The sequence below is a fragment of the Zeus faber genome (assembly GCF_960531495.2).
Source record: "Zeus faber genome assembly, chromosome: 14".
In the NCBI taxonomy this organism is placed as follows: Eukaryota; Metazoa; Chordata; class Actinopteri; order Zeiformes; family Zeidae; genus Zeus; species Zeus faber.
In genome coordinates this window covers 18,728,923-18,756,311 of record NC_137200.1, presented here as the reverse complement: position 1 = coordinate 18,756,311, position 27,389 = coordinate 18,728,923, and the positions used below count along the sequence as shown (strand labels likewise).

Sequence of the window (27,389 nt, the reverse complement as noted above, 5' to 3'; positions counted from 1 at the left end):
CAACACTGTATCAGACGTGGCCTTAGGCCAAGTCAGCAAAGGTGACGGAGGGGGTGAAAAATATCAGAAGAGGAGTGGGGGTGGGGTTGTGGGGTTAGTGGAGGTATGAAGGGAAGAGTATATCATGAGGATGAGAAACGGGACGAGGGAGGAAAGGTGGAGGTACATGATGAGCATAAGCATCAGCACGGTCGGACAACCTTAATGTGAAATGCACTGTAGTTCGATTTTTGAGTTAGTCTCTATGATATAATAGGAAGTATCGCACAGGATCCGACACTTAAACTCCACTTAAACCAACCATCTGTCAACGTATAATGCCTCATGTGAACAAGAACAAAAGCTGCGTGAGTGCGGAACCGGCATTCATGCGTGGCCGTTACAGTAAACCAGGCGGAGGTTTGGCGTGGTGTCCCGGGTGCTCGGGGATGTGATGGTAGTGGGGAGAATGTCGAAAGGCAGGAACGATACGGTGCTTTTGGGGGGGGGGCGGGGGAGGAGGGGCGGGGTCAATAGGCTCGTCGGAGTATAGCTGGGCGGCCGAAGGGAAGGGTGTGTGCGTGTGTGTGCGTGTGTGTGTGCGTGTGTGCGCGTGTGTGTGTGTGTTGGGGGGGGGTTGGCTGAGGGCAGGACTCGAGCCGAATGTCATGGAAAAGGGAGCAAGAGAGGAGGGTGGGTGGGTATGGGGTGTGTGAGGGAGATACCGGCTGGTATATAAGCTCCCTCTCTCAGGCACGTTTCTCATTTCTCCTGTGTATTATTTTTGGGTGTGTGTGCGTGTGTGAGGAGGGTTTTATCCATCAGAATGAATGAGTTACTTGCGGTGGCCTTAGTGGCGTTTGCGGCGCTCTCTCTAGATAGAGTGGATTCTTCGGCCTATGACAAGATAGTCACCCACAGCCGCATCCGGGCCAGGAACAAGGGGTAAGGCTAAAGTGATGGCAGCGGAAGCGCATTTTTAATTGTTAATAAATGAGAAAATGTATGGATTTGACATTTCTGATCAACTTTATCATGAGAAGTTCTTAAAGTGGACTCAAATTCCTAACCATTAAAACGGCTTGTGTGTTCATTATGCCAACAAATTGGCCTATATCTGTGTAGAATATCTGTGAAGACAAATGTTATGTCTGTTTTATATTCACATGACTGCTCTATATAAACATATATATATATATATATACATATATATAAAAAGAAAAAAAGTGAAATGTGTTGATAAAAGTTATGGAAAAGTCACTTACAGTACATTCACACTCACAGTTTATTTATTATTTTATTTATTTCCACTGACTTCAAGTCTCCTAAGCACTTAAAGGGAGTTTATAAATATGAAACCTTATCATGTTGCGATAAATATAAACGTTGCATGTGTTGACAAAACAAAACAGAAAAAAAATATTTTTTCGTCAACCACGAGCCCTGGCAGTGAAGACGACTTGTTGTCCCCCAAATGATAACAATAATAAATATAGCTGCAGGTAGCAATACAAGGGCTCGTGTTTGGTACGTTTTACAGCTTTCCGGGTTCTGTGAAATGCAGCACGAGTTACAACTTTCCGAGTTTACAATGAACGCCGCATAGTTGTTTTTTTTCACTCGTTTCATAACTTTCTTCAAGGTTTTCTGAGATTTGTTTGGTCTTTTCTTTAAACACGAGTGTGACTAACCTCGAAGGATGGATGTTCTGTCCACTCCTTCTTTACTGACTGGCGATGCGACTTGGTCGGGTCGCACTGAGGAAAACCTGTCATGATTGAGGCGTCGCTCCGAGTCCGCCTTGTCCACTGCGAGGGTCCGGGCGGAGGGACGCTGTTTTTGTTTTTTTAAACAAGATATATTTAATGTTTTGGAAATAAATTGTGTATAAATAAAGAAATGTTTTCTTTAAATTAAGTATCTTATTTTTCATGTGTTTTTTTTTTTTTTTCAATCACCCTGCTTAGGGTAACCTAAGCATAACCCTTGCATCTGGACCAATCACTGTGTACTAACGTCACTGAATGTTCCACTGTTGTTTAGTTTAAGTGTCCCTGAAGAACGGTGTTTTAACAATTACGAACGTTCCTGGATCATGTAGTGCGGACACAAAAGAAAGGGATGATTCCTCCCAAGGTTCTTAGAACCTCCTTTGGTGCAAAAACTCCTTCTGTAACTGATTATAGCTTTCGGGGTTTTGTAAAATGCAGCAAGAGTTACAGTTTGCAGAGTTTCCTTTAAACGCAGCATCGGCTCAAGTTGTCCGTCTAGGTGTAGCAGACGTTATGCAGTCCACAGGTGATGTGAATGACTTCCGATAACTTTGGATGATGATTTCACAAAGCTGTGCTTTGTTTTTCCTAATTGTCTTCTGGTAATACTTTAACTAATTATTTTTCAAACATAATACAGTTAAATAGTAATAAAATAATACCTGACACTTTGTAACTTCGTATGGTCAAGAGTTTTAATCTTATATTCCTTTAGTTAAAGTCCAATCGTGACAATATCCGTGTGTCACTCGACTGCAGTGCTATCACGTGATATGTGTGCTCCGTCAACTCGCACATGCGGGCTGTGCGTGGCGCCATCTTGGTGAGGTTGTGATGGTTGATCCTCTAACTCCATCCACAATACTGAACCGATCTGGATGAAACTCAAACACCATGTTGGAACTGCCCCGAATACACATCTAATTCAGATTGTCTGTGGGTTCGTCGGATCCACAACGTCCATGAAGTTCTGACGCCAGTCCCATCTGCCCGTGCCGCCATCCTGGTGAGGTCCCGGCTGCTAGACTGCAATGCCATTTGTGGATGTGCGCGCGTTGCAGCGATGATTAAAAAAAACAAACAGATTTTTACTAAATAATTCCACAATAATGGACCGATTTGGATCAAACATGGATGACGGCATGTTGGGACTTCCCTGAATACAGATTTTATCCATCTTGTGTGTGAGTGCAGCAGATCCATGAGATCCACGGACTACTTACGTCAGTTTTTCATAACTGACAGCAAACCTTCAGGACGGGGAAAAAAACAAAAAACATTTGCTTTGTTTTCCTGTTACTTCCTCCTCTCACCTCGCCCTCATCATCCCTTCATCCTCCCCCTTTGCACCTTCTCAGGCCCAACGTGTGCGCTCTGCAGCAGCTCTTGGGGAGCAAGAAGAAGTACTTCAGCACCTGTCGGAACTGGTACAAGGGCTCCATCTGCGGCAAGAAGGCGTAAGTTGAGCTCTCCCCCTCCGAGTGAGAATGTTCGGGTTATTAAACGGCGGAGGAATTTGCAGATGATGTCCATTTGTTTTCCACTCTAAAAAAAAGCAACTTGATAATCTATGAGGTCGCTCATCTTGAAGGTAGGTTCAAGTTAAGCACTAATGGTTCGGTAGATTGATGTGTCATCATCTTCACGCTTTCGTCGGAGGGTTTAGAGGTTTTGTCTCGTCCTTGGGGCTGTTTCTGTTTATGATGCTTCGTGTGTCTGGACAATGACTTGTCTCACCTTCGCCTTTAAACTTCTCATCATCATCATCGTCCTCCTCCTCCCTTCCAGTCTGGACACGCTGGGCGTCGGCCACAGGCTTCGGCCTTGATGCTTTGGTGCTGGAAATTCTACTTAACAGTGATTGAAACTTGACTTTGACCAACTATAACTTCCTTGATTGAGCAACTGTGTGTGTGTGTGTGTGTGTGTGTGTGTGTGTGTTTGTGTGTGTGTGGTTAGTAGTAGGACATTTCATACAGGGCAATGTGCTCAAGTATATTTATTTTTTTGCCGGTTTACAAACTGAGTGTATCCTAAGTCACTCATGGAGGTGATGGACGGATAGAATGTTGAGGATAACTCAATATTTTTCCTCAAGAAAAAACTGATGTACAGACGACTATGTGAGGCGTTCATATTCTCCTGTATTTGGAGTGTAAGGCTCAAATGGAATGTTGCCATATATACATGTGTATTGAAATACACCAATCAGCCACGACATTAAAACCAGTGACAGCTGAAGTGAATAACATTGATCAGTCAGTCAGTTCTTGAAGATGACGTGTTGGAAGCAGGAAAAATGGTCAAGCGTAAGGATCTGAGCCACTTTGACAAGGACCAAATAGTGATGGCTAGACAACTGGGACAGAGCTTGTCCAAAACGACGGGTTTTGTGGGGTGTTCCCGGTATGCAGTGGTTGGTACCTACCAAAAGTGCTCCAAGGAAGGACAACCGGTGAACCGGCGACAGGGTCATGGGCGCCCATGGGCTCATTGATAGCACTAATTGCTGAAAAAGTTAATGCTGCTATGATAGAAAGGTGTCAGAACACACAGTGCATCACAGCTTGCTGCGTATGGGGCTGAGTAGCCGCAGACCGGTCTGAGTGTCCACCGCTGAAAACTGCTACAATTGGCACGTGAGCGTCAGAACTGGACCATGGAGCAATGGAAGAAGGTGGCCTGGTCTGATGAATCACGTTTTCTTCTACATCCCGTGGACGGTCGGGTGCGTGTGCGTCGTTTACCTGGGGAAGAGATGGCACCAGGATGCACAACGTTCTACCGGTAAACCTTAGGTCCTGGCATTCACGTGGATGTTACTCTCTCAAGTCGCTGTAAAAAGACGAGCAAAAAGTTGGCTATGTGTAAAGTTAGTATACTATAATAATATTTTAATAAGCATAAATCAGTTAAAAACTGAGTTATAAAGTTTTAAACTGTCCTGAGGACTAGAGATGAACTTGTTTAAGTTAAGTCCTTGTGAAGTGAAAATAAATGTGTTCTGAGTTCGTCACACCACAGAACAATGTGTTATCAACCACCCAGCCAAATTTGAATGATTCAAAAAAGCACCAAGTATATAAAATTAGCTTTCAAAATAGTCGAACAAAAGGGCAGTTCCCTCTGCTCTGAGACTGTGGGGCGTGTCCGCTGAAGATGCTGATACCACACCCAATCACGTTAACCGTGTAATAATATCTCTGCTGTGTGTCTCCCTGTGCGACATCGCGAGCTCAATGAAAAACAACAACAACAAAAAAAACGTTTTAACGCTTTCTCCCAAACTCCACACTTTTAGCCGAGCTTATTTCACCTCTGATGCAACATTTCAGACCTGGAGTTTATGTAGTGTTGGGGTCTGGGCCATGGAAAGTATGACCTTGTTTATGTCATCGGGTCATGATTTAGCCTCGCCCAAAAAAATCGGGACTGCAAAAATGGTGAGAAACCATTTAACGGTCTCCACAATTCAGTACTACAGCGTTGACCGTCGTTTCAAGAAACAAATCACTGAATTCACTTTACAGGGACTTTAACTAAAATCCCTCAAAATAAAAATGTATATTTATGACATTTTTAAAAAGGTGAAAATTAAACTAACAATTGGTGGTCTAATTGCAAACCATATAATGACTAACTATATAACTATAACTGTACTTAACTATAACTATAACTTACTATAACTGTAAAAAAAAAAAATTTGACATAAATAAAAGAGGACATATATAATGAAATACGAAACCCTGTATTGACCCTTGTCTCTCGCACCTCTAGCTTGCTTCACACCGAATGCGTATCCGCATAAGACAGTCGGATTCCCCCCACGAGGCGGTCGGATTAACTGCCCCTGAGTTTCACGTCACAAGATACTGTTTGTCAGGGAAAATGGGAGAGTTTGTTTTTTCCAGTACAACAGCGAGTAGCTTGCTCAGCTGGGACATTTTCCAGATTTTCCTTGAATGAGATTTTTAAACTCCTCCATTATTTTATATGAAAGGAGATGAATTGATTGTGAATATGGTGAAACCAAGGTTAATTTAATCGCGTCATTATTTCATGTATATGACTTAATTCCAGTAAAAAAGACTTGACAGGCGTCACTTCCGGCCGTGGTGTGATCGTGTTGGGAAATTCAGCACCGCAGCGCGTCACAGCTTTTGCCGTGCGGAACCCGACTCTCCATAGGAATGAATGGACTTCCGCTTTGTTCTTGTCGTTTGTTGTGTTCTGTGTGAAGTAGGCTTTTCTCGCTCTCTTTGTCTCTCTCTCTTGCTCTCTCTCTCTCTCTCTCTCTCTCTCTCCACCATGACAGTGAGGACATTGTTTCGCAGCATTGGAGGAAATCCATCCAGCTGTGGTGACGTCTGGCTTGGATTTGACGTTGATGACAGATTAGAAATGGATGTTTTGAAGCCTACGGCTGGTTGGGCATTCCAGTTGATAGCCATCCCAAAAAATGTGTGGAACATGCATTACAGAGCTGTTCCTCTTTAGCAAACCCCCGAAATGGGTGTTCCTCTTTAGTCTTTCCGTTCCGCTGAGACCATTCGATATTTTGGCCAATTTGGGATATTCACTAAATTGAATCAAGCTATTGCTGGTAATTATCTGGGCGGTCGTTTGAATGATCCTTTGAGAGTGCTCCTAAATGCCCTGCCCCAAACAGGTCACCTTAAGAGGAACAAGTACTCAAAACTTCTCCTTAAGTAAAAGTACAAATACCCCGACACAAAATAGGCCTTAAATGTTCTTAAAATATTAAAAGTAAAAATATCTCATACGTCATATCCACGCGGCATAAACGCGCTATAGTCATTTACAAGGACCTAAATCAGCAGTTTGACAGATCAAGCCTTTGATTTTGATACATATAATCAAAATGAATATCAATCCCCATTTTATTTTTTTGAACAAGTTCAGAGATGGAGTAGAGTAAAAAACATTGATATCCTGTTACTTTCCACCACTGCAGGTCACCGTCAAGGCCAAAAAAAAATAAAAAATTACAGAGAAACCGGATATTATGAATAGAGCCGGCATCGATCTTCGAAACTGACAAGTTTAAAATACAACATGGCCAAAGAACCCCCCCCCCCCCCCCCCCTCCACTGGAAACATTCCGAAGACGCCCATGATTGCCAAAATAACACAACGGGGAAAGAAGTGTCTCACAGAGCCAGACAACTCCATTTTGAGTGTGTCATTAGCTTGTTGGTGTTGTCTACGGGCCGTACCATATGGGAGCCACATTGCTGAGGCCCGGTTGTTGTGCGCCGGCCAGTTACACCTCGGCCCCATAAAGCGTTCATTATGCTGTCAGAGCAGAACCCTGGGAGCAGTGACCTCATAGCGGCCTGACACCACCAGGAGAGCGCACGGCTGCTCAGGCGAAGCGCGCACGTGGATGTCAGAACGCACAGTTTGACCCCAGAGCAAAGATTATCACACTTGACATGCATAAGTATAGATACGTATACTGTTAACTGACAGTTATTGGTATATTCGCAAATTTATATAAGTTGTACTTAGTGTGTTAAAAGTTGTACTTAAGAAGATCTTCATTTCATCATTTAAATATGCACTTTAAAGTATTCCAGTGTACTAAGTATACTAAAGCACTTTATCACCACACAGTGATGGGCACCAAGCGAGCGCAAGTGAGGAAATATATACATAGAATTAAAAAGTATTTTGGAGAGAAAAGCTGATCCGCTGTTTGTTATCGGTCCTATTGACGCAAGAATCAATCTTCAAAACCAGACGTAATATCGGTAGTATCAATACTTTTGGTTTCGATCCGTCCACCCCTGCTTTTAACACTCTTTATTTATTTAAAAATATATTTTCAATATGGAAAAATTTCCTTTTTTTCAGCTGGTCGCAAAATAGAGTTTCCATATCAACAAGACTTACTAGTACATATAGTATTGATTTTGCAAATACTGTAACTTTGCAGAATTTCCAGAACCAACAATTGAATCATTTTTTAAACATTTGAGGTGGGCTGAGCATAATAATCAATCATAATTTGCAATGTTATACTTCAAGATATTAATTATTCTGGATTTTCTGGATTGCTGTTCATTTTTAGAAAACAAGCGGGCATTCGTTTGGGATATGAAGTCATTCTGAACCCCCGTAAGGATGCTGAACGCTGCACGTCCAACATTTCCACAGGAGAGTTAATAGCAACACTTGTAGTGTTTAAAGAAGTTGAACAAACAGTCGTGCCAGCCAACACACCGTGGCTCCAACTTGACCTTTACCAAAAGTCCTGTTTGAATTGGACCTCAATGTGTTTGTGCATTTTAGTGACTAAGTGTTTGTTTATGTCGATGTGTCCCCCAGACGATCAAAGGGAAGGCGTTGAAAATATGAACTCACTCTCAGGCATTCAGCGTTGCGTGAGCGTTCAGTGTTAATGTGACAAGTTCCAATTCAGTGACTGTCTTTACGATTGCGCTTTTCATCTATAATTGAATTCAGAGCTAATCATTTGTTTATTGTTTCAAACTTGGACAAGAAGTTCGCGACGGTTTGACGACGCACGCATGAGACTCATGTGGGCCTTTCCTTTTGAACAAACCTTCCGCAGCAGCCTTCAACCGAAATCTATGGTTGATCATTGTGTTTCAAGGTATTTTTCTTTATTGTCAAATAAAGGGTATATTATATAGTCTATAGTCTATATATATATTATATAGACTATAAGTAGTACGCAATCTACTTTGTAATACTTGATGCTTTGTATGAACCAGTATGTTATTATCATATGAAATCATCCTACTACTTAATTACTTGGTAAAAATGGTAAAATCGTTGCTTTGTTTCATTCCGTAAGGAAAGGGAGTGGCACAGTGGAGCGCAGATCACCGGCTCTCCCAATGTGATCTGCGTTCCGCTGTGTGCACATCGCGGGTGCACCGAGGACACATTTCTAATGAATGTGCATATCTTGCCCAGACAATCGGCTTCATCGATGCCCATTCACGCTTAAAGAAATACCTTGCCTGACACAAAGGCCATCATGGGGCAAAGGAGCAGGTGGTCGGGCACCCGCCACCGCACGTGCCTGGTACTCATAATAACTTCTACTCATTGCATAAAATGAACACCGCGTAATACACAGTATGTGTTTTTGTGCTGGAACGTGTCGGCTAAAAATTGGGGCTTTATGTTGAAAAATACCCCTTGTCTCTGTGTAAATGTTCTTGTAGGGTTGTCCTGTACGAGTGCTGCCCGGGCTACATGGAGATCGAAGGCATGAAAGGATGCCCTGCAGGTAAGTGGCTCAAAACAGAGCGCCCTGCTAATACCAATAAAACAATATATCTCCATGCTTGAAACTGAGGGTTGATGTTATAGAGCGTTTCGTATAGCGTCAGTAGCTCTGGGGCTAGAGAGGTCACCTGGAAATCGAAAAGACTGCTCTTAGATCCCAAGGCTCCTGTCGGCAGGAAGTGTTTAGGGATCCCCGACATCCCAAGACACTTGAAGGAAAACCTCTGTATATTTTTTACCCAAAGCCTTATTTATGGATCATTCCACGTCAACCTGAGTGATTACCACCTGAATATTTTTAATGAATCCAGTATTGACAGAAAAGCTTCAGCCGTCCACCGCACTGTGGGGCAACCGCGACCACGTTCATCGGGAACACGATTGCCCCGTGCTGGATCAATTTCAGAAAATTCTGATTCTGATCGTTTGGGTTTACTCCCAATGATCGAAAAGGCTTAGGTCCAAAAGTACTGCAGGATTCCTTTTACCTCAAACTGCTCCCGGTGATCTGGTTGGAGCCTTGCGTGGTCTCCTTCAGTGTCAGCATGTCACTGCAGAGGGTTCATGTGAGGGATCAACTGTTAAGTGCTTTGGCAATGCTATTTACTTCATGAATGGTATATAAAGAAGGGTAAGGGTATCCAACTCTGAGGCCAGTTGAAATTTCTCTTCACGTTTTCCTTCAGTGGCTCCTATTGATAACATGTATGGCACCCTGGGACTGGTGAAGGCCACGACCACTCAGCAATACACGGATATGTCCAAGCTGAGAGAGGAAATTGAAGGGCGAGGCTCCTTCACCATCTTCGCACCCAGCAATGACGCCTGGGAACAACTTGACCCTGTAAGTAGTTTGGGAGTTCAGCTACCCGCAAGTAGTTGATTATTGATTCAGAGGGTTTCAAAAACAAACAAACATGGTAATAAATAATCACTGGGGTTAAGTTATTTGGGGGTGAGGCAGTTATGAAGTCCGATAACTGAATAAACTATAATCCATAGCGTGGAGTCCAGAATGTCATGAACTTCTCCATCTCTCTCCAGGTGGTACGCGCTGCATTGATCAGCAACGTCAACATTGAGCTGTACAACGCTCTTCACTACCACACGGTGAATCGCCGCCTCCTGACCAAGGACCTCAAGAACGACATGTCCGTCACCTCCATGTACAACGACCTGGGGCTCTACATCAACCACTACTCCAACGGGGTCAGTCTCCGTGATGGCTACAAATCGGACGCCTTTGCTTGGAAAACCAGGCGCGTGTAGACCTTTGAGGTATTGAGGGAAACTTCATTTCTGTCGCTCTCTCTCTCTCTCTCTCTCTCTCTCTCCCTCTTTCTTTTTGCCCCGCTGAGTAGATTGTGACAGTGAACTGCGCAAGGATCATCCACGGTAACCAGGTAGCCACCAATGGGGTGGTGCATGTCATCGACAGAGTCATTTCCACCGTTGGCAACACCATAAGGGACGTCCTGGAGGTCGACGACGACCTTACCTCCTTCAATGTAGGTGCACGGCATAATACCGGCCTTAATCAGAATCAAAATCATGGATCTAAACCTCATTGTCTGGGAACATAAACTTACTCATAGATCTGTGTAAAGCAATTTCAAGGTCTTTTAAGATAAACACTGACCCATCAGACGGATCGATAGGAACTGTAAACGCTATTGATCAACAAGTTATAAAGCTCAATTGTGATGAGTAAGTGGGACATTTAAAGGCTCAAAACCCTGTGTAAACACTGTGTAAACACCGTGATTTCCTGTCCTTAGAGTGCTGCCTTTGCTTCCGGTTTGATGGAGAAGCTGGGGCAACCCGGCCATTACACCCTGTTTGCACCCACTAATGAGGCTTTTGAAAAACTGGGCTCGGGCTACCTGGAGAGGATCATGGGAGACAAAGCTGTTATCGCAGGTATCGAAGCACATTAGTGACTACAAATGCATGGAACTGTTCTCAAGAAATTGACAGATATGATATTTTTGTTTCTGCGTGTTGGAAATGGTGTAAAACGACCTCAGAACATAAGACAATGATTCTGGCAGACAGTACTAAACCTCAATATTTAAATAGCGAAGTGATCTATAAACAAATAACGGTCTCGTATTTGAAATTGACCGGGTCACATGCTGGCTTTTTTGTTCAATTCGGCGCTGCACTGTGTGGGCAGATAATTCCAAGCAGACAATATGACCTCACATAAATTCTCAGACAGTTGGCAAACTGCCTCACTGACCAGCGGTGTTAGAACAGCATCCAAGGTTAAGATCGACTGGGGCCTATGCCGCTGCTCCCAAACGGAAAGGTTTTTGCTATGGCGTTTAAGTCTTTCTCTAAGGTCTTGTGGGTTTGGAAAGGTCTGCGAGAGTTGTAATCAAATCTGTAAGGCATTGGGGTCAGACTCTCAAGTTTAGTTTGACAGTTGGGCTCGCTGGGATATGTAATCCCATATCTAAATGTTGAGAAAATTGCCTGGAGGACAAAAGATTGTGTGTGCGTGCGTGTGTGTGTGACTGTATGCCTGTAACCCTCAGATTATAAAAAATAAAAGATAAAGTCCATTTTGACCCCCCCCTCTATCTATCTATCTATCTATCTATCTATCAGCTCTGGTGAACTACCACCTGTTGAAGAGTATCCAGTGCTCGGAGGCCATCATGGCGGGCTCGGTGCACGACACCGCAGAGGGCAGCTCCATAGAGATCGGCTGTGACGGCGACAGCCTCACAGTCAACGGCATCAAGATGGTGCTGAAGAAGGACATCGTCACCACCAACGGAGTCATCCACCTCATCGACCAGGTGCTCGTACCCAACTCTGGTGAGATCAAAGTTGATGTCAATGTAGCTGAACTAACGGTGTATGGCTTTATTTGGCTGTCCTACCGTAATGCCTATCTGTGTCTTTAAAAGCCAAAGAGGTGATGGAGCTGGTGGGGGATTCCCAGAGCATCTTCAGTGGCATGGTGTCCAAGCTGGGCCTGTCAGCGGCCTTGGGTCCACAAACCGAGTACACACTGCTGGCCCCAATAAACAGCGCCTTTACCGGTGGGTTCCACCACAACTAATTGTGCTGTATTTGCATACAATTCCTTTAGTATCCTATAGTATAGTATACTATATTAACTAATTGATTTCCGACATGAATTGGAATCAAAATAAGAAACATTTTCTCACCTTCAACTCAAATTCACATCAAATGTATCCTTGTGCGCGGGGGTTAGATGAGGTGAGGAATACAGACCAGAACCTGCTGAAGGTCATTCTGGAAAACCACATTCTTAAGCTCAAAGTCACACTGAGTGAACTCTACAACGGCCAGCTGCTGGAAACGCTCGCTGGAAAGCTGCTCCGAGTCTTCATCTACCGCACAGTGAGTTATCGGACCAGAAGGGTCCCCCTGTGTGTGTGTGTGTGTGTGTGTGTGTGTGTGTGTGTGTGTGTGTGTGTGTACGTGCGCGTGCGTGTTTTACTGTAACTGCGAGGACGGGTCTCCAAAATGACTCTTTATTTGGTTTAGAAGTGCACCAGGAACATGGGTCCTCACTAACAATGTGCATTTACTCAGACCTCACTTTGATACCAGTATAAGAATCTGTGTGGGTGGGCACGTGTGTGTGCGTGCGTGCATGCATGCGTGCATGCGTGCATGTGTGGGTGCGTGCTTTTTTACTATATTTGATCTCACTCTGATACCACTACAAGAATCTGTGTGCGTGTGTGTGTGTGTGTGTGTGCGCGCGTGGGTCTGAGGCAGAAAGAAATTATTATATTGTCAAGAACCGATGATAAATAACCTAAGGAAAAGGAGAACAGGAGAAAACAGATTTCCACGATGGTAATCTGAGAGCCATTATCAAGCGCATTATCAAGTGTTAACATTCGTCAGCTGTGAAAACAAGATTAAAACAAACCCAATAAAACAGGTAATTTGTCTTGTTTCAGTTTTGGTGGTTATACAATGTTACAATCAGCTGGCTTCCATTTTCTCATGTTTTAAATTATTATTTCCCGACTGAACTTTGTGAAACGATCCCACACCGCTTAGATAAACAATGAGCGGGTGTGTGTGAATGTGGCCCCTCACGCAGGCTGTGTGCATAGAGAACGCCTGCATGGTGCGAGGAGGGAAAGAAGGAAGCAACGGAGCCCTTCATCTGATGAGGTCCCTGATCAAACCGGCCCAGGCCTCCATGTACGAGATTCTGGTTTCCGACGGACGCTTCAGGTAAGTGTTACACTTATATGGAGTATTAAGTGTGTGTGTGTGTCTGTGTGTGTGTGTGTGTATATATATATATATATATATAATTTCACAATTTTATTGAAATATTTTATATACATATGTATGAATTAAATAATTTATTAATATAATTAATTAACCAATTAATCAATATAATAATTTATGATTGAATGAAGGAATTTGTTAATTAAACAATTTATGACGTGATTGATTGATTGATTGATTATTTGTTTGCTGAAAAAGCCCCACTTATGTTCTCTGATGAAAGGGTTTCCTCTTGCTTCACTTACATTAATAGAGAGTGGAGTTAATTCTCCCTCTATTTTGCTCTAAATCTGCAGGTTCCCAACATGGGGTCCGGGAGACCTTTATTTAATTTACAAGACTTTAGAGACCATTGGAGAATGTACACAACAATTAACATTGTTTTATTTTGATAGTTTTACCGTTATGGCTCTAACTATGGTATAAAGAAGTATAGAACTTTGGACTATGTCATTTATACCAATAAAAATCTTCTCAGATTGGGAGCCCCAGAGACTTTTCACATATACACACATACAGTCTATATACATACACGCACATTATATCCATTCATCCATGTATCATCAAACCTGTCACTAGCCTGTCACAGACCAGCCGGCCATTCATGCGGCTGCATCTGTGTGTGTGTGTGTGTGTGTGTGTGTGTGTGTGTGTGTGTGTGTGTGTGTGTGTGTGTGTGTGTGTGTGTGTGTGTGTGTGTGTGTGTATATTTATATATATATATATATATATATGTATATATATAAATTAAATATTATATTCATCTACTGTCCCTTCAAAGGGTCTTCCTGTCCCTGATGGAGAGTGCAGGCCTGACCGAGCTGCTGAAACAGGAGGGCTCCTACACTGTTTTCGCCCCGACAGATGATGCCTTCGAGGGTCTCACAAAAGAGGATTTTGCCCTACTCGAAGGTCAGTAATTGGTATTGATCACAAATTGCTCCAAATTGGTTGTGACAGGAGCTGAGATACAAAAGAAGGCACCATTTACCTGCCACATGTCACATGCATATAACCGTCAATTAGACCAACAGTAATAGGATCAGAACGGCCACAATTTACAGTTTGCACATTGAATTTCCCACGCTGTCGCTGTCGTTGTTTAGGTGATGTCAATGCTTTGAGGACCATTCTGCTGTATCACTTCAGTAACGGTGTTTTCATCAACGGTGGACTGGAGGGAGGAGTCACCAATTTGCTCAAAACCATCCAAGGCAACAACCTACAAGTCCTTTCTGTACGTACAAATAGTGTTGAATGGATAAAACTCTCTGTCGCAATGTAGCTGAATGTTATTCTCCCTTGTAAGTCGCTTTGGATAAAAGCGTCTGCCAAATGACTAAATGTAAATGTAAATGTAAATGTAAAACCAGTTTAAAACAAGCAAAACAAAGAGTGTCCTTGTCGTATACAATTAATATGTATAGAATGAAATCACGGTATAGTATGAAGGATTTCTCTTGATTGTGTCTTACAAGGTCTTTAAGACATCTTTGCTAATCAGGACACAAGAGGTGTCATATTTCCTTCCAGATTGGATTCAGAACGCCGTTGTTCACATATTGAAAGGCACATTTTAATGGACGCTAAGTTGCTCTTAGAGTCATCTCAGACTAGTATCGTATGATGTTCAATGACTAATCTCTTACCTCAACCCTAACCATAACCCTATCCCTGGATTACAGTCAAAAACAGAAAATTTGTCTTACATATCAATACCATCAGCAACCACCCTCTTGTTTTCTGTTCTAAATCCAGTGTTTCTATATGGGGGCGGTTTCGCACACGGGGTTTCATCTAAATCCAGACTAAGCTCATCCATCCCGCCGCTTTCAGTAGCTCAACCATTTGTCTTCCTATGTCTTCCCTCCTTCGTCTTTCAGACTATCCGGTTACCTTTTATCTCTATTATAACCTTGCTGCCTTGTAGTCTGACCATGACTAGCTTCGGGGGGAACAGGATTTCCTTCACAGACACTGGAAGCCTGGCGGGCGGATCCTGTGCTGGGATACAGACGGGAAATGGCTCATTTAGACATCAGGCCTACAGGACGGGAAGAAGAGAGATAAACGCAGAGACAGAATCCAAGGCTGGTTAGAATGTTAAAACTGGTCACGGGAGGAACCTTGGTGGATGGGGGGATAGCGGAGGAGAGGAAGGAAGGGGAGGAGAAACGTAAACCCCACCTACGGAGCATGTCCACCGCCAGTGACCTCCGCCCACAGGCGTTTTAATTACAGGAAATGAATCACCATGGATGGCATTCCAGGGCCTCACCTCCAACAATAGAGCATACCATCTGTGATTGCTATTTATCGTGTCGTGTCTGAACTCTCTGTCCAACCACCTTGAAGAAGTGTGTACGCAGATGTTGCTGTTAGACTGATTAAGATTAGTGTCTTGGCCGAAGCAGTGTCTCACAGAGCTCACAGTGAAATCATTTCTGCCGATGTATTCGATTGTACACTTCAAAAAAAGAATCACCAACTGTGATTGCTTGGTGACCGCCCCGCAGGTGAACAACTCCATCCTTGTAAACTCTGTGGATGTGCCAGATAATGATCTGATGGCGACCAACGGTGTGGTCCACGTGGTGAAGAACATCCTCTACCCCGGAGGTGAGGCCTGGATCATCCAATTTTGTGTCGTGAAGCGCACCCTAGAATGATCTAATTTTCATTGCAAACGTATAAATTAATCACATTGTTCCCAGATCTTCCCGTGGGCCGTGAGGATCTCCTGGTGCTGCTTAAAAAGCTTATTAGGTACATCCAAATAAAGGTAATGGCAAAAGCGAGTCACACGATACTGCGGGCTAATGTGTGGGGAAATTGAATCGTTTGTTTTTATTTTTTCTCTAAATCTAAATTTATTTTTGTTTCTTGTTTTGCTCTGTAGTTTGTGTCTGGATTTTCTTATACTGAGATCCCACTTACTTTCATCAGTAAGTTGCCTTGGAGTGATTTGAGTCTAACATTTACTTTAAAAAAAAGGTTGTTAAAAAAAAACCCCACACAACCAAAGACATATATTTTATTTTGCAGAAAGGATCATCACCACCACCCATTATGTGGAGACAGGTGAGAGCATGGGGTTGGGTTAGGTGCTTCGCCTGTCTTGGTTGTTTTGTTGACTCGGATGATCATGATTACCGTTGAAACAAATATGTAATATGTCAAACAAAGCCTTTTACGATATACTCATCACTAAAGAGCCAGTGAAATCCTGTCTGAAGCAGCGCGGTATCTCTCAAGGGCATTGACCGGGTCCATCTCCTTTCTAACTTTTGAATATCCACAGGGTTAGTTTGCTTCGATCTCTTGACATAGTTTAATCAGGCCATTTAGTGATAATTAGGCTGTCAAAGCGCGGCCAGATCCAGTGCAGAGCTCTTGGAGACTGTCTGCTCTGCAGACGCCCTTCGGGTTTGGCCAGCAGCCAGACAGATGGGAGCATGCCTCAATTTGCGGGGGAACAAAGGCTAGAGGAAGACCATTTGTTTTTGAGGCAAAGACAAAAGACCAAACACAAAGAGGCGATTTCAGAGACTTTCTCAATTATCACTTTGTTAAGCCTGGTAGGCAAACTAGCAATTAAACCCCAAATACCACCCTAGAAACTTTTCACTCAATCACCATGGCCTGAGACAGAAGGACCCGTGTCTGGCAGTGATTACGGAATCGGACATCATGTCTGGAGACCCAAGGGTGTTGATTTGAAGCAATGTGTTTAAAACACATCTGTCGGCTTTCAACCTTTTATTGCACTCGTAAATACTCACATACGGTAAATCACAAATCTGAGGGAAGAACATCTGAAAAGTGAAAATATGTCTTTGGCTAGATCACAAGAACTGTCAGAATTGACAAAACCAAAAAGTCATGTTCTGTTTTCCTGGGCATATCTCTTCTTCTGTCTGTACGGAGGACAATTTCCTGTATCATGTGGATGAAGATCCTAAATAATAAAAACTTGCTTTAGAGAGAAAGAAAAGCATTTACTTAGACTGTATTATTGTCAGTGCGGCTGTAAAATACTATTAAATCCATTATTCCCAACAAAGATATAATGAGCAATTTTTGGAGAATACTCTATGATTGGAATATGCCTGAAAATAATTAATTAGGGGGAAAGTTTGTATTGACAGTGAAACATAATACAAGCAACCGCAATAACTTTTGATGTCCTGAAGCCTTAGAAACATTGCAAACCCTCTCTCTCTACGCCTCCCGCCATACAGTCCCTGAGGTGACGGTGACCAGAGTCATCGAGGGCAAACCCTCCGTCACCAGAATCACGCAAGTCATCGAGGGCGAGCCCACCTACACCAAGGTGACCCGTGTTATTGGGGGGGAACAGCCGGTCACCACGGTAACAAGGGTCGAGTCAGAGCCCACGGTCACTGAGGTTGTCATCGATGGCGAGCCCAACTACACCAAGCTCACCAAGGTTATCGAGGGAGAACCGACCATCACAAAGTTAACGAGAATCATCGAGGGTCAGTATTTTCCTCTCGTTTGGGATAATAATGTATCGTGGCACACTGCCTTGGGGCCAGTTCACATGAAGCACATTGCTTAGGAACAGTTGCTTAGCCGAGGGCTAACGTTATTCGATCGCCATTAGATCGATATCGCACGTTCAGAGCTTCTCTTCCTACAGGCATTGTTCTGTCTGGTGAAATCCAATTAATTTCCACTGGACAGGTTGTACGGCTCCAAGCCTCTCCTCCATATTGACCAAGGGGACTGTCGATTGCACGGACAGGATGTTGTGACGGAAGCTGTGGCTGATTGTTTATTTCATCTCACATGACCTGTTGTGCACTTACAGCTTTCCAAGAAGTTGAAATTTCTTTTTTATCTCATCGCGCCTCGGCCACGGCCGGAAAAAAAGCCTGCATTGAAAACAACAGATTTGCGTGCTCAAAAGACACTTCATGTGAACCGGCCCTTAGAGATGTCTGAAATTTGGAAAGGAAAAGGTTTTCCAAGAGATTTGAGAGAGGATGTCTTTCTCCCGAACACAGCGCACAGTGGTGAGATGGACGTGGAGACGAAGAGGATTGAAGGTCAGTTTATATCGCTCTACATCCACGACAACACTTCGGTGCATCATCTTGGGCTCCTTTTAACAAGCGCAAATGACGGCCATAGTGGCTACAGTATGGCTGATCGAGCGTTCCTTGAATCCTTTTTCCCTGTTTTCCTTATCATCAAGGAATCAGCAGACACATCACTTGAATGGTGTTTACCATTTCATTATATACCTATGAGGGAGTTCAGCACTCTTGCTTTTCCAGCCACCTCCAAATTACCTTTTCACTGCCCTGCAACTCGTCACGCTTAAATCTGTGCGAGTCCAATATTCCTGGGATGCAGCCAAGGAAAAGAGGTATCTGGAGAGCAGGGAGGTTCACGTACTTTGAAACAAAGTTGAATTTCGGGTAGCTAGGGTTAGGATTCAACTATTTGAAATTATTTGAATTCAGTTGGAATAAGCAGAAACATGGACACGCTGTCTTGAGTGGCGGAATGCTTCCTTGTGTTGAATGTCCCAGACCGTCCAGAATGTTTCCGGACTGTCGCTGTTTTTTGAAGGCTCAATATGTAGGACCAGAGCGTCAAGGTGTTAAATTTCGTGCTGGAATCTAACGCTGACATTAATGTCAGCATTTTGGCCCTTGACACCATTTTGACCCCACTGTAATTACTCGTCAAAGTGCAGATATTCCACATTGCATATTAAACAACTGTTTCATTTCAATTTGAGTATCACATTGGCTAACTCTATTATATCATAAGGCATGGAGGGAGCTTCAAATTAAAAAAAAGGCTATTTAACCAAGTATTGCATTAAAAATACATTATATCAATCACATATCAATAAATTTGATATATGATTGATATAATGTATTTTTAATACTTGGTTAAATTTGCCTTTCTGTAGCACTGTCCTGCGGCCCTGTGTGTTCCTCAAGTAACACCATGTGGGTCCGTGAGCCAAAGGTTGAGGATGTCTCCATTTAGTCATGGTACTTCCTGACAGTTACGGAGGGAGAGAATCGCAAATCATCAGATAAACAGAGGGCTGTAAATCCAAGCACGCTTTACACAGCGGATCACGTTACCAAAGGCTATTAACTATATCACTACATATCTTGGCCGGCAGCCACGAAAAACACTGCATCCCTCCCTCTGATTTACGATGTCCCAACGAAAGATAGAGCCAGATATAGTTTTATTTAATCGGTAGCGACGTCGTGCTGCGTTGAATGATACACCACAATGATCTGTCTGCCCGCCATGGCATCAGTTTTCATCTGTCAATCAATTTCTATCTGCCAATCAATCTTGTGTGTATGGGGGGCAGTAGCTCAGGGGGTAGAGCGGGTCATCTAGTAATCTGGAGGTTGCTCGTTCGATCCTAGGCTCCCCCTGATGGCATGCTGTAGTGTCCTTGAGCAAGACACGTAACCCCTAAGTGTTCTTGATGGCTGTGTCCATCGGTGTATGAATAATTATAAGTCACTTTGGACAAAAGAGTTTTAAATGATTATATGTGCAAGTGATATGTACAAATGACACAGAGCTAACAGATGGATTGCTCGTTCTGGGGTGGTTTCATTTTATGAATCACAGCTAAAAAACAAAAAGATTCTGTGTGAGCCAGCTGCCCATTCAACACAAGTCTGATTTGTACTCTGTGTGTGAATTGACCTACCTGGGCTTGCCTTAGTGTTGGCGGTGGCGGAGGAGGTCAGTGCGGGTGTCTGTGTCTGTCTGTCAGTCCGTACATGTTGCCGAGTCGTCAAATGACTTTCAATGCCCTTCTCCGCTGCCGCTCTGAAGGTGGAGACGGATACGTCCGAGTGGTGGAGCCTCATATCATTGAGGGTAGGGCCTTCTGAACTCTTTACACTCAGATGGTTGTTCACTCCGTTGCCCCCCCCCCCGTCATTAAAAATGACCACATCTGGTATGAGACCCAAAAAACTCCAAATCAAGCTTTCTACCTCAAAGATGAAGGCATGATGAGTGGTCAATTTTTCATGGTGGAAAAGAGAGCGATGGACGCATTTTTAATGTGATCTGAAAAACTCCTTGCATGGGACCAGAATGTGGGGTCGAACGCCATCGTCTGCGTTTAACACTGTTTTTTTTTCACCTTCAGGTCCAGATTTTTCCAAAATCACAACCATCCACGGCAACCCAAGCATGATCGACGCCGAATCAGAGAGAATAACCAAACTAATTAAGGGTAACTCCCCCAACAATGACCCCTCATGTGTGTTGTGGATCCCAATAAGCATCTCCATTTGTACTGAATGCCTTTCCTCCTTATTTCACAGAAGGAGGTATACGCGCCCCGGCAAAGAGAGCTCCAGGTAATGACACGCTCAACCGCATCGCTGATTGACAAAAGGAACCTGCTAAGAGACCGTGTCCCTGCCACTGGAAAATACGCGCAACGAAAATAACCACCGGCTGTTATTACCGGATTAATCCTTTCGCTCTTGATATTTTCCCTTCCGATATGTGGCGTTGACTCCGTCGGCCGATCCTCTTCCTTCCTCGTCTGTCTGCTGTGAAAATAGTGTTGCATGATGACCCTCCCATGCCATCGTAACGGTTTAGGTTTCGTTTAATTTCTACACATTTTTCACATCAGCTTAGAAAATTACAAGCAGTGCCAAACAAACAAACAGGTCCCTAAATTAACCTATGTAGTGAATCTCCCTTAATAATAATAATAATAATAATAATAATAATAATAATAAATATAGTGTCTTAACTGTATAATGTGGATGAAGAGCCCAAATAATAAAAACTTGCTTTAGAAAGAAATAATTGCATTTACTTAGACTGTATTATTGTCAGTGCAGCCGTATGATACTTTAAAACCCATTACTCCCAACAAATACATGATGAGAAATATTTGGAAAATACAAATACTCTATGATTGGAATATGCCTTAAAATAATTAATTAGGGGGAAAGTTTGTATTGACAGTGAAACATAATAAAGGCAACCGCAATAACTTTTGATGTCCTGAAGCCTTAGAAACATTGCAAACCCTCTCTCTCTACGCCTCCCGCCATACAGTCCGTGAGGTGACGGTGACCAGAGTCATCGAGGGCAAACCCTCCGTCACCAGAATCACGCAAGTCATCGAGGGCGAGCCCACCTACACCAAGGTGACCCGTGTTATTGGGGGGGAACAGCCGGTCACCACGGTAACAAGGGTCGAGTCAGAGCCCACGGTCACTGAGTTGGTCGTCGATGGCGAGCCCAACTACACCAAGCTCACCAAGGTTATCGAGGGAGAACCGACCATCACAAAGTTAACGAGAATCATCGAGGGTCAGTATTTTCCTCTCGTTTGGGATAATAATGTATCATGGCACACTGCCTTGGGGCCAGTTCACATGAAGCACATTGCTTAGGAACAGTTGCTTAGCCGAGGGCTAACGTTATTCGATCGCCATAGATCGATATCGCACGTTCAGAGCTTCTCTTCCTACAGGCATTGTTCTGTCTGGTGAAATCCAATTAATTTCCGCTGGACAGGTTGTACAGCTCCGGTATCCAAGCCTCTCCTCCATATTGACCAAGGGGACTGTCGATTGCACGGACAGGATGTTGTGACGGAAGCTGTGGCTGATTGTTTATTTCATCTCACATGACCTGTTGTGCACTTACAGCTTTCCAAAAAGTTGAAATTTCTTTTTTATCTCATTGCGCTTCGGCCGAAAAAAAGCCTGCATTGAAAACAACAGATTTGCACGCTCGAAAGACACTTCATGTGAACCGGCCCTGAGAGATGTCTGAAATTTGGAAAGGAAAAGGTTTTCCAAGAGATTTGAGAGAGGATGTCTTTCTCCCAAACACAGCGCACAGTGGTGAGATGGACGTGGACACGAAGAGGATTGAAGGTCAGTTTATATCGCTCTACATCCACGACAACACTTTGGTGCATCTTCTTGGGCTCCTTTCAACAAGCGCAAATGACGGCCATAGCGGCCACAGTATGGCTGATCGAGCGTTCCTTGAATCCTTTTTCCCTGTTTTCCTTATCATCAAGGAATCAGCAGACATCACTTGAGTGGTGTTTACCATTTCATTATATACCTATGAGGGAGTTCAGCACTCTTGCTTTTCAAAGATGAGTGGGGTGGTCCAAACCCCGCCCCCCCAGCCACCTCCAAATTACCTTTTCACTGACCTGCAACTCGTCACGCTTAAATCTGTGCGAGTCCAATATTCCTGGGATGCAGCCAAGGAAAAGGGGTATCTGGAGAGCAAGGAGGTTCACGTACTTTGAAACAAAGTTGAATTTCGGGTAGCTAGGGTTAGGATTAAATTATTTGAAATTGAAATTGAAAAATTGAAAAAGACGGTCGCTGTTTTTTGAAGGCTCAATATGTAGGATCGGAGCGTCAAGGTGTTCAATTTCGTGCTTTAATCTCAAGATTCAAGGTTCAAGAGGTTTATTCGTCACATCGGATACATACTTTCATTAATATATGCAGTGAAATGTAATCTAACGCTGACATTAATGCTTTTTTGGCCCATTACCGCATTTTGACCCCACTGTAATTACTCGTCAAAGTGCAGATATTCCACATTGCATATTAAACAACTGTTTCATTTCAATTTGAGTATCACATTGGCTAACTCTATTATATCATATTATATCATTATATCATGGAGGGAGCTTCATATGTATTATATCGAAATAACAATATATATTTTAACCTTTTTTAACCAAGTATTGCATTAAAAATATATCAATCGCATATCAATAAATTTGACTTTCTGTAGCACTGTCCTGCGGCCCCGTGCGTTCATCAAGTAACACCATGTGGATCCGCGAGCCAAAGGTTGAGGATGTCTCCATTTAGTCATGGTACTTCCTGACAGTAACGGAGGGAGAGAATCGCAAATCATCAGATAAACAGAGGGCTGTAAATCCAAGCACGCTTTACACAGCGGATCACGTTACCAAAGGCTATTAACTATATCACTACATATCTTGGCCGGCAGCCACGAAAAACACTGCATCCCCCCCTCCGATCTACGATGTCCCATCGAAAGATGGATCCAGATATAGTTTTATTTAATCGGTAGCGACGTCGTGCTGCGTTGAATGGTACACCACAACGATCTGTCTGCCCGCCATGGCATAAATTTTCATCTGTCAATCAATTTCTATCTGCCAATCAATCTTGTGTGTATGGGGGGCAGTAGCTCAGGCGGTAGAGCAGGTCATCTAGTAATCTGAAGGTCTAATCTGTCCTTGAGCAAGACACGTAACACGTAGGTGTTCTTGACGGCTGTGTCCATCGGTGTATGAATAATTATAAGTCATTTTGGACAAAAGAGTTCTAAATGGTGATATGTACAAATGACACAGAGCTAACAGATGGATTGCTCGTTCCGGGGTGGTTTCATTTTATGAATCACAGCTAAAAAACAAAAAAATTCTGTGTGAGCCAGCTGCCCATTCAACACAAGTGTGATTTGTACTCTGTGTGTGAATTGACCTACCTGGGCTTGCCTTAGTGTTGGCGGTGGCGGAGGAGGTCAGTGCGGGTGTCTGTGTCTGTCTGTCAGTCCGTACATGTTGCCAAGTCGTCAAATGACTTTCAATGCCCTTCTCCGCTGCCGCTCTGAAGGTGGAGACGGATACGTCCGAATGGTGGAGCCTCATATCATTGAGGGTAGGGCCTTCTGAACTCTTTACACTCAGATGGTTGTTCACTCCGTTGCCCCCCCCCCGTCATTAAAAATGACCACATCTGGTATGAGACCCAAAAAACTCCAAATCAAGCTTTCTACCTCAAAGATGAAGGCATGATGAGTGGTCAATTTTTCATGGTGGAAAAGAGAGCGATGGACGCATTTTTAATGTGATCTGAAAAACTCCTTGCATGGGACCAGAATGTGGGGTCGAACGCCATCGTCCACTTTTAAGGCTGTTTTTTTTTACCTTCAGGACCGGATTTTTCCAAAATCACAACCATCCACGGCAACCCCAACATGATCGACGCCGAATCAGAGAGAATAACCAAACTAATTAAGGGTAACTCCCCCAACAATGACCCCTCATGTGTGTTGTGGATCCCAATATGCATCTCCATTTGTACTGAATGCCTTTCCTCCTTATTTCACAGAAGGAGGTATACGCGCCCCGGCAAAGAGAGCTCCAGGTATTGACACGCTCAACCGCATCGCTGATTGACAAAAGGAACCTGCTAAGAGACCGTGTCCCTGCCACTGGAAAATACGCGCAACGAAAATAACCACCGGCTGTTATTACCGGATTAATCCTTTCGCTCTCGATATTTTCCCTTCCGATATGTGGCGTTGACTCCGTCGGCCGATCCTCTTCCTTCCTCGTCTGTCTGCTGTGAAAATAGAGTTGCATGATGACCCTCCCATGCCATCGTAACGGTTTAGGTTTCGTTTAATTTCTACACATTTTTCACATCAGCTTTGCAAATTACAAGCAGTGTCGAAGTCAGAAGCCTACAATTCAAGATGAACCAGGGCTCTATTTGTGCCGGATCACGCCGGAACATGAACCGGCACTTTAGCAGATTTGGACCAGCACCTATTTCATTGGCTCCGCCTCCTCCTTTGAGACATCAATCACATACATGTCAACCCTCCCGTTTTTCCCCGGGATTCTCCCGTACTTTACCCTTCCCTCCCACTGTCTGATGTGTTTTTTTAACTCATTGAATGAAACAAAAAAAAAAAAACAACCCGTTTGTAACGGGGAGGCTTCCTCAGTCACTCTCTTACCTCCATCGGCGAGGTGGCTCGTGGAGTGCAGTGTTTTTGCATGACTTTTTGGAACAAAAATAATGCTGGGTATTAGGGAAAGGGGTATAAATTATTAAACCAATTTTTTTAATTTTTATTATTATTATTATTATTATTATTAGTAGTAGTAGTAGTAGTAGTAGTAGTAATAGTAGTAGTAGTAGTATAATAATAATAATAATAATAATAATAATAATAATAATAATATACATGCAAAATTCTAACTCAAATAAAAGGAAAGAAAATTAAAATAAATACCCGGTAAAAAAAACAAATGTGTGTCTGGTCTGGTTAGACTAATCCTGTGTGTGTGTATGTTTATATATGTGTATATATTGTATTAGGCATTCAAAAATGAGCTACCGTGTATGTTTTCCATGCGTTTTCTAACACCGTCTGATGTGTTTTGTCTCTCAGCCGGTGTGAAGAGGAGAGTGAGGCTGGTCAGGCGTCACCAGAGGCCAAGGGAGTGACCGGCAGGAGGTCAAAACACCCGCCCCCCCCTCCCCCAACCAAAAAAAAACCAAAACACATATTCACCATAGAGACACAACGTCCGGGCGAAGAGCACGGGAAGATGGGAAAACTGGATAGATGCAACATAGCAAGATCCACTGCTGGTTCGCTCACTCGAACCATCCAAACATAAATGTTCTAGGGAGACCAGAGGTGATTTATTTGTAATAATAATAATAATAATAATAATAATAATAATAGTAATAATAATGCATTGGCAAAAGAAGTGGTCATTGTGTAAGTAATGTATGTAAGTATGCAAGGGAAATATCAACTTTTACTGTGGTGTAGAGGGTGGAGATTTATGAAACATATTCAGTCTTGGAGAAGATTTTATCTCTTCTTGTAAACAGAATAAGCCCTCTGTTTATGAGGAGGTTTCTTTTTTTGTGTATATTTACTGGTGCTGGTACATTTTGTACAACTGATGCATTTCAACAAATTGTAATTTGTCGAATGACATGCTGGTCACAATAGCAATAGTGTTCCCCTTTCAAACCTTCTTCATTTTTACCCATGTAATTACTATGAGCTCCCATGTCTGTTAATCCACTTGTGTTTCTGAACTAGAATGTCTGATGCTGTTGAACGTGAGCCTTGTAAATGCATCGGAAACCTACAATAATTACTGTTTGAGTGGCCAAGAAACATCAAAATAAAATGTATATGGGTTATTTTAAATCACGATTTGCGTCTGTTTTCAACCCCCCGGTGGACAGAGATATATAAACTTCAAACATTTCATATTATCATGTATTTGTGATATTAAAAGAGTGCAATAAAATTGACCGTAGTTGCACAAATATCGACTATCTCTAATAACAGATGTGCTTCAAAGGAACTTTAGTGTCTCAGGAAAAACAAAGATATTACATTTAAATCTGCGGCGGCAAACTACATATCGGCAAAAGTGGAGTCTCATTTTTTATGATCTTGGTTGTAAACTTCACACGTGCTATTTTACTGCACATTTACGCCAAGGAGTGACGTTACATCGGCTCAGAATGATTGCTAACAGATATTAAATCAAGCAACCTTCATTTCATTGCCGTCACATTCCGTTTGTAACGAGACGAGAAAGCCTGTTTACTGCAACATGCGATACAAGCTGAGGAATTATGAGAAATATCGTTTTTCGTGTCAGTCTGTGGGAACATTGTAGAAATGATCAATGGCATAACAAGTGTAGGTCATCCGGGGATAAACGAAGAAGAGATTTGCACATGTAAACATTACAGCTGATAGTCAACTGGGGACAAGGGGCCAGGAAAATGTGGTCATTCAATAATCTGGAGAAATATTTATCCTGTGAAAGCTATGTGAAATTTGGTGGCTTGGAAGTAACTATTTTATAATAATAAAAAAAAGGCTTGTATTATAATATACAGTAGATATAATAATCGAATGTGTTATATGTCTAATCTAATTCTTGTGTATTGTTTTGTTGACACCAAATGTTAGGTATGGGTTCGATGAGTAATCTTTTTTTGAAAAATGACTAAATACTGTCTGTATTTCTCTAATGTCAATCAAATGATGAGGCAGTACATGTAATTCTCAATTTAGAATCAGATATTGATGTTATGCCATTATCAAAGACTGCTTTTTGGGCAGTGAAATCAATTCTAAATAGATCTGAATAAAATCTCTCTATATATTTTTTTATCTTCTAACTGAGCCACGAGTTATTTTAATTGGTTTCTGTTCCTGCAC

General features: G+C 42.8%; 1 protein-coding gene across 3 annotated transcripts; it reads left to right on the top strand.

Annotated features, from left to right (window-relative positions):
- The first annotated feature begins 723 nt into the window (after positions 1-723).
- On the top strand, positions 724-26,357 carry LOC307240161 (periostin-like). 3 transcript variants are annotated; one of them, XM_080013832.1, is made up of 28 exons: positions 724-924; positions 3,110-3,208; positions 8,972-9,036; positions 9,722-9,879; positions 10,080-10,244; positions 10,397-10,543; positions 10,814-10,955; positions 11,649-11,861; positions 11,954-12,088; positions 12,265-12,413; positions 13,132-13,268; positions 14,110-14,240; positions 14,435-14,565; positions 15,845-15,947; positions 16,043-16,110; positions 16,228-16,273; positions 16,374-16,409; positions 17,570-17,827; positions 18,359-18,400; positions 20,181-20,225; positions 20,503-20,589; positions 20,681-20,716; positions 21,435-21,692; positions 22,223-22,264; positions 24,008-24,052; positions 24,328-24,414; positions 24,506-24,541; positions 25,578-26,357. In XM_080013832.1, exons 1-28 carry the CDS (start codon positions 806-808, stop codon positions 25,631-25,633), a joined length of 3,036 nt encoding a protein of 1,011 aa, XP_079869958.1. In that variant the 5' UTR covers positions 724-805; the 3' UTR covers positions 25,634-26,357. The 3 variants fall into 3 exon arrangements, with proteins under 3 accessions (XP_079869958.1, XP_079869960.1, XP_079869959.1); XM_080013834.1 differs by lacking the exon at positions 20,181-20,225 and having other exon boundaries at positions 727-924; XM_080013833.1 differs by lacking the exon at positions 24,008-24,052 and having other exon boundaries at positions 728-924.
- The last annotated feature ends 1,032 nt before the right edge of the window (positions 26,358-27,389 follow it).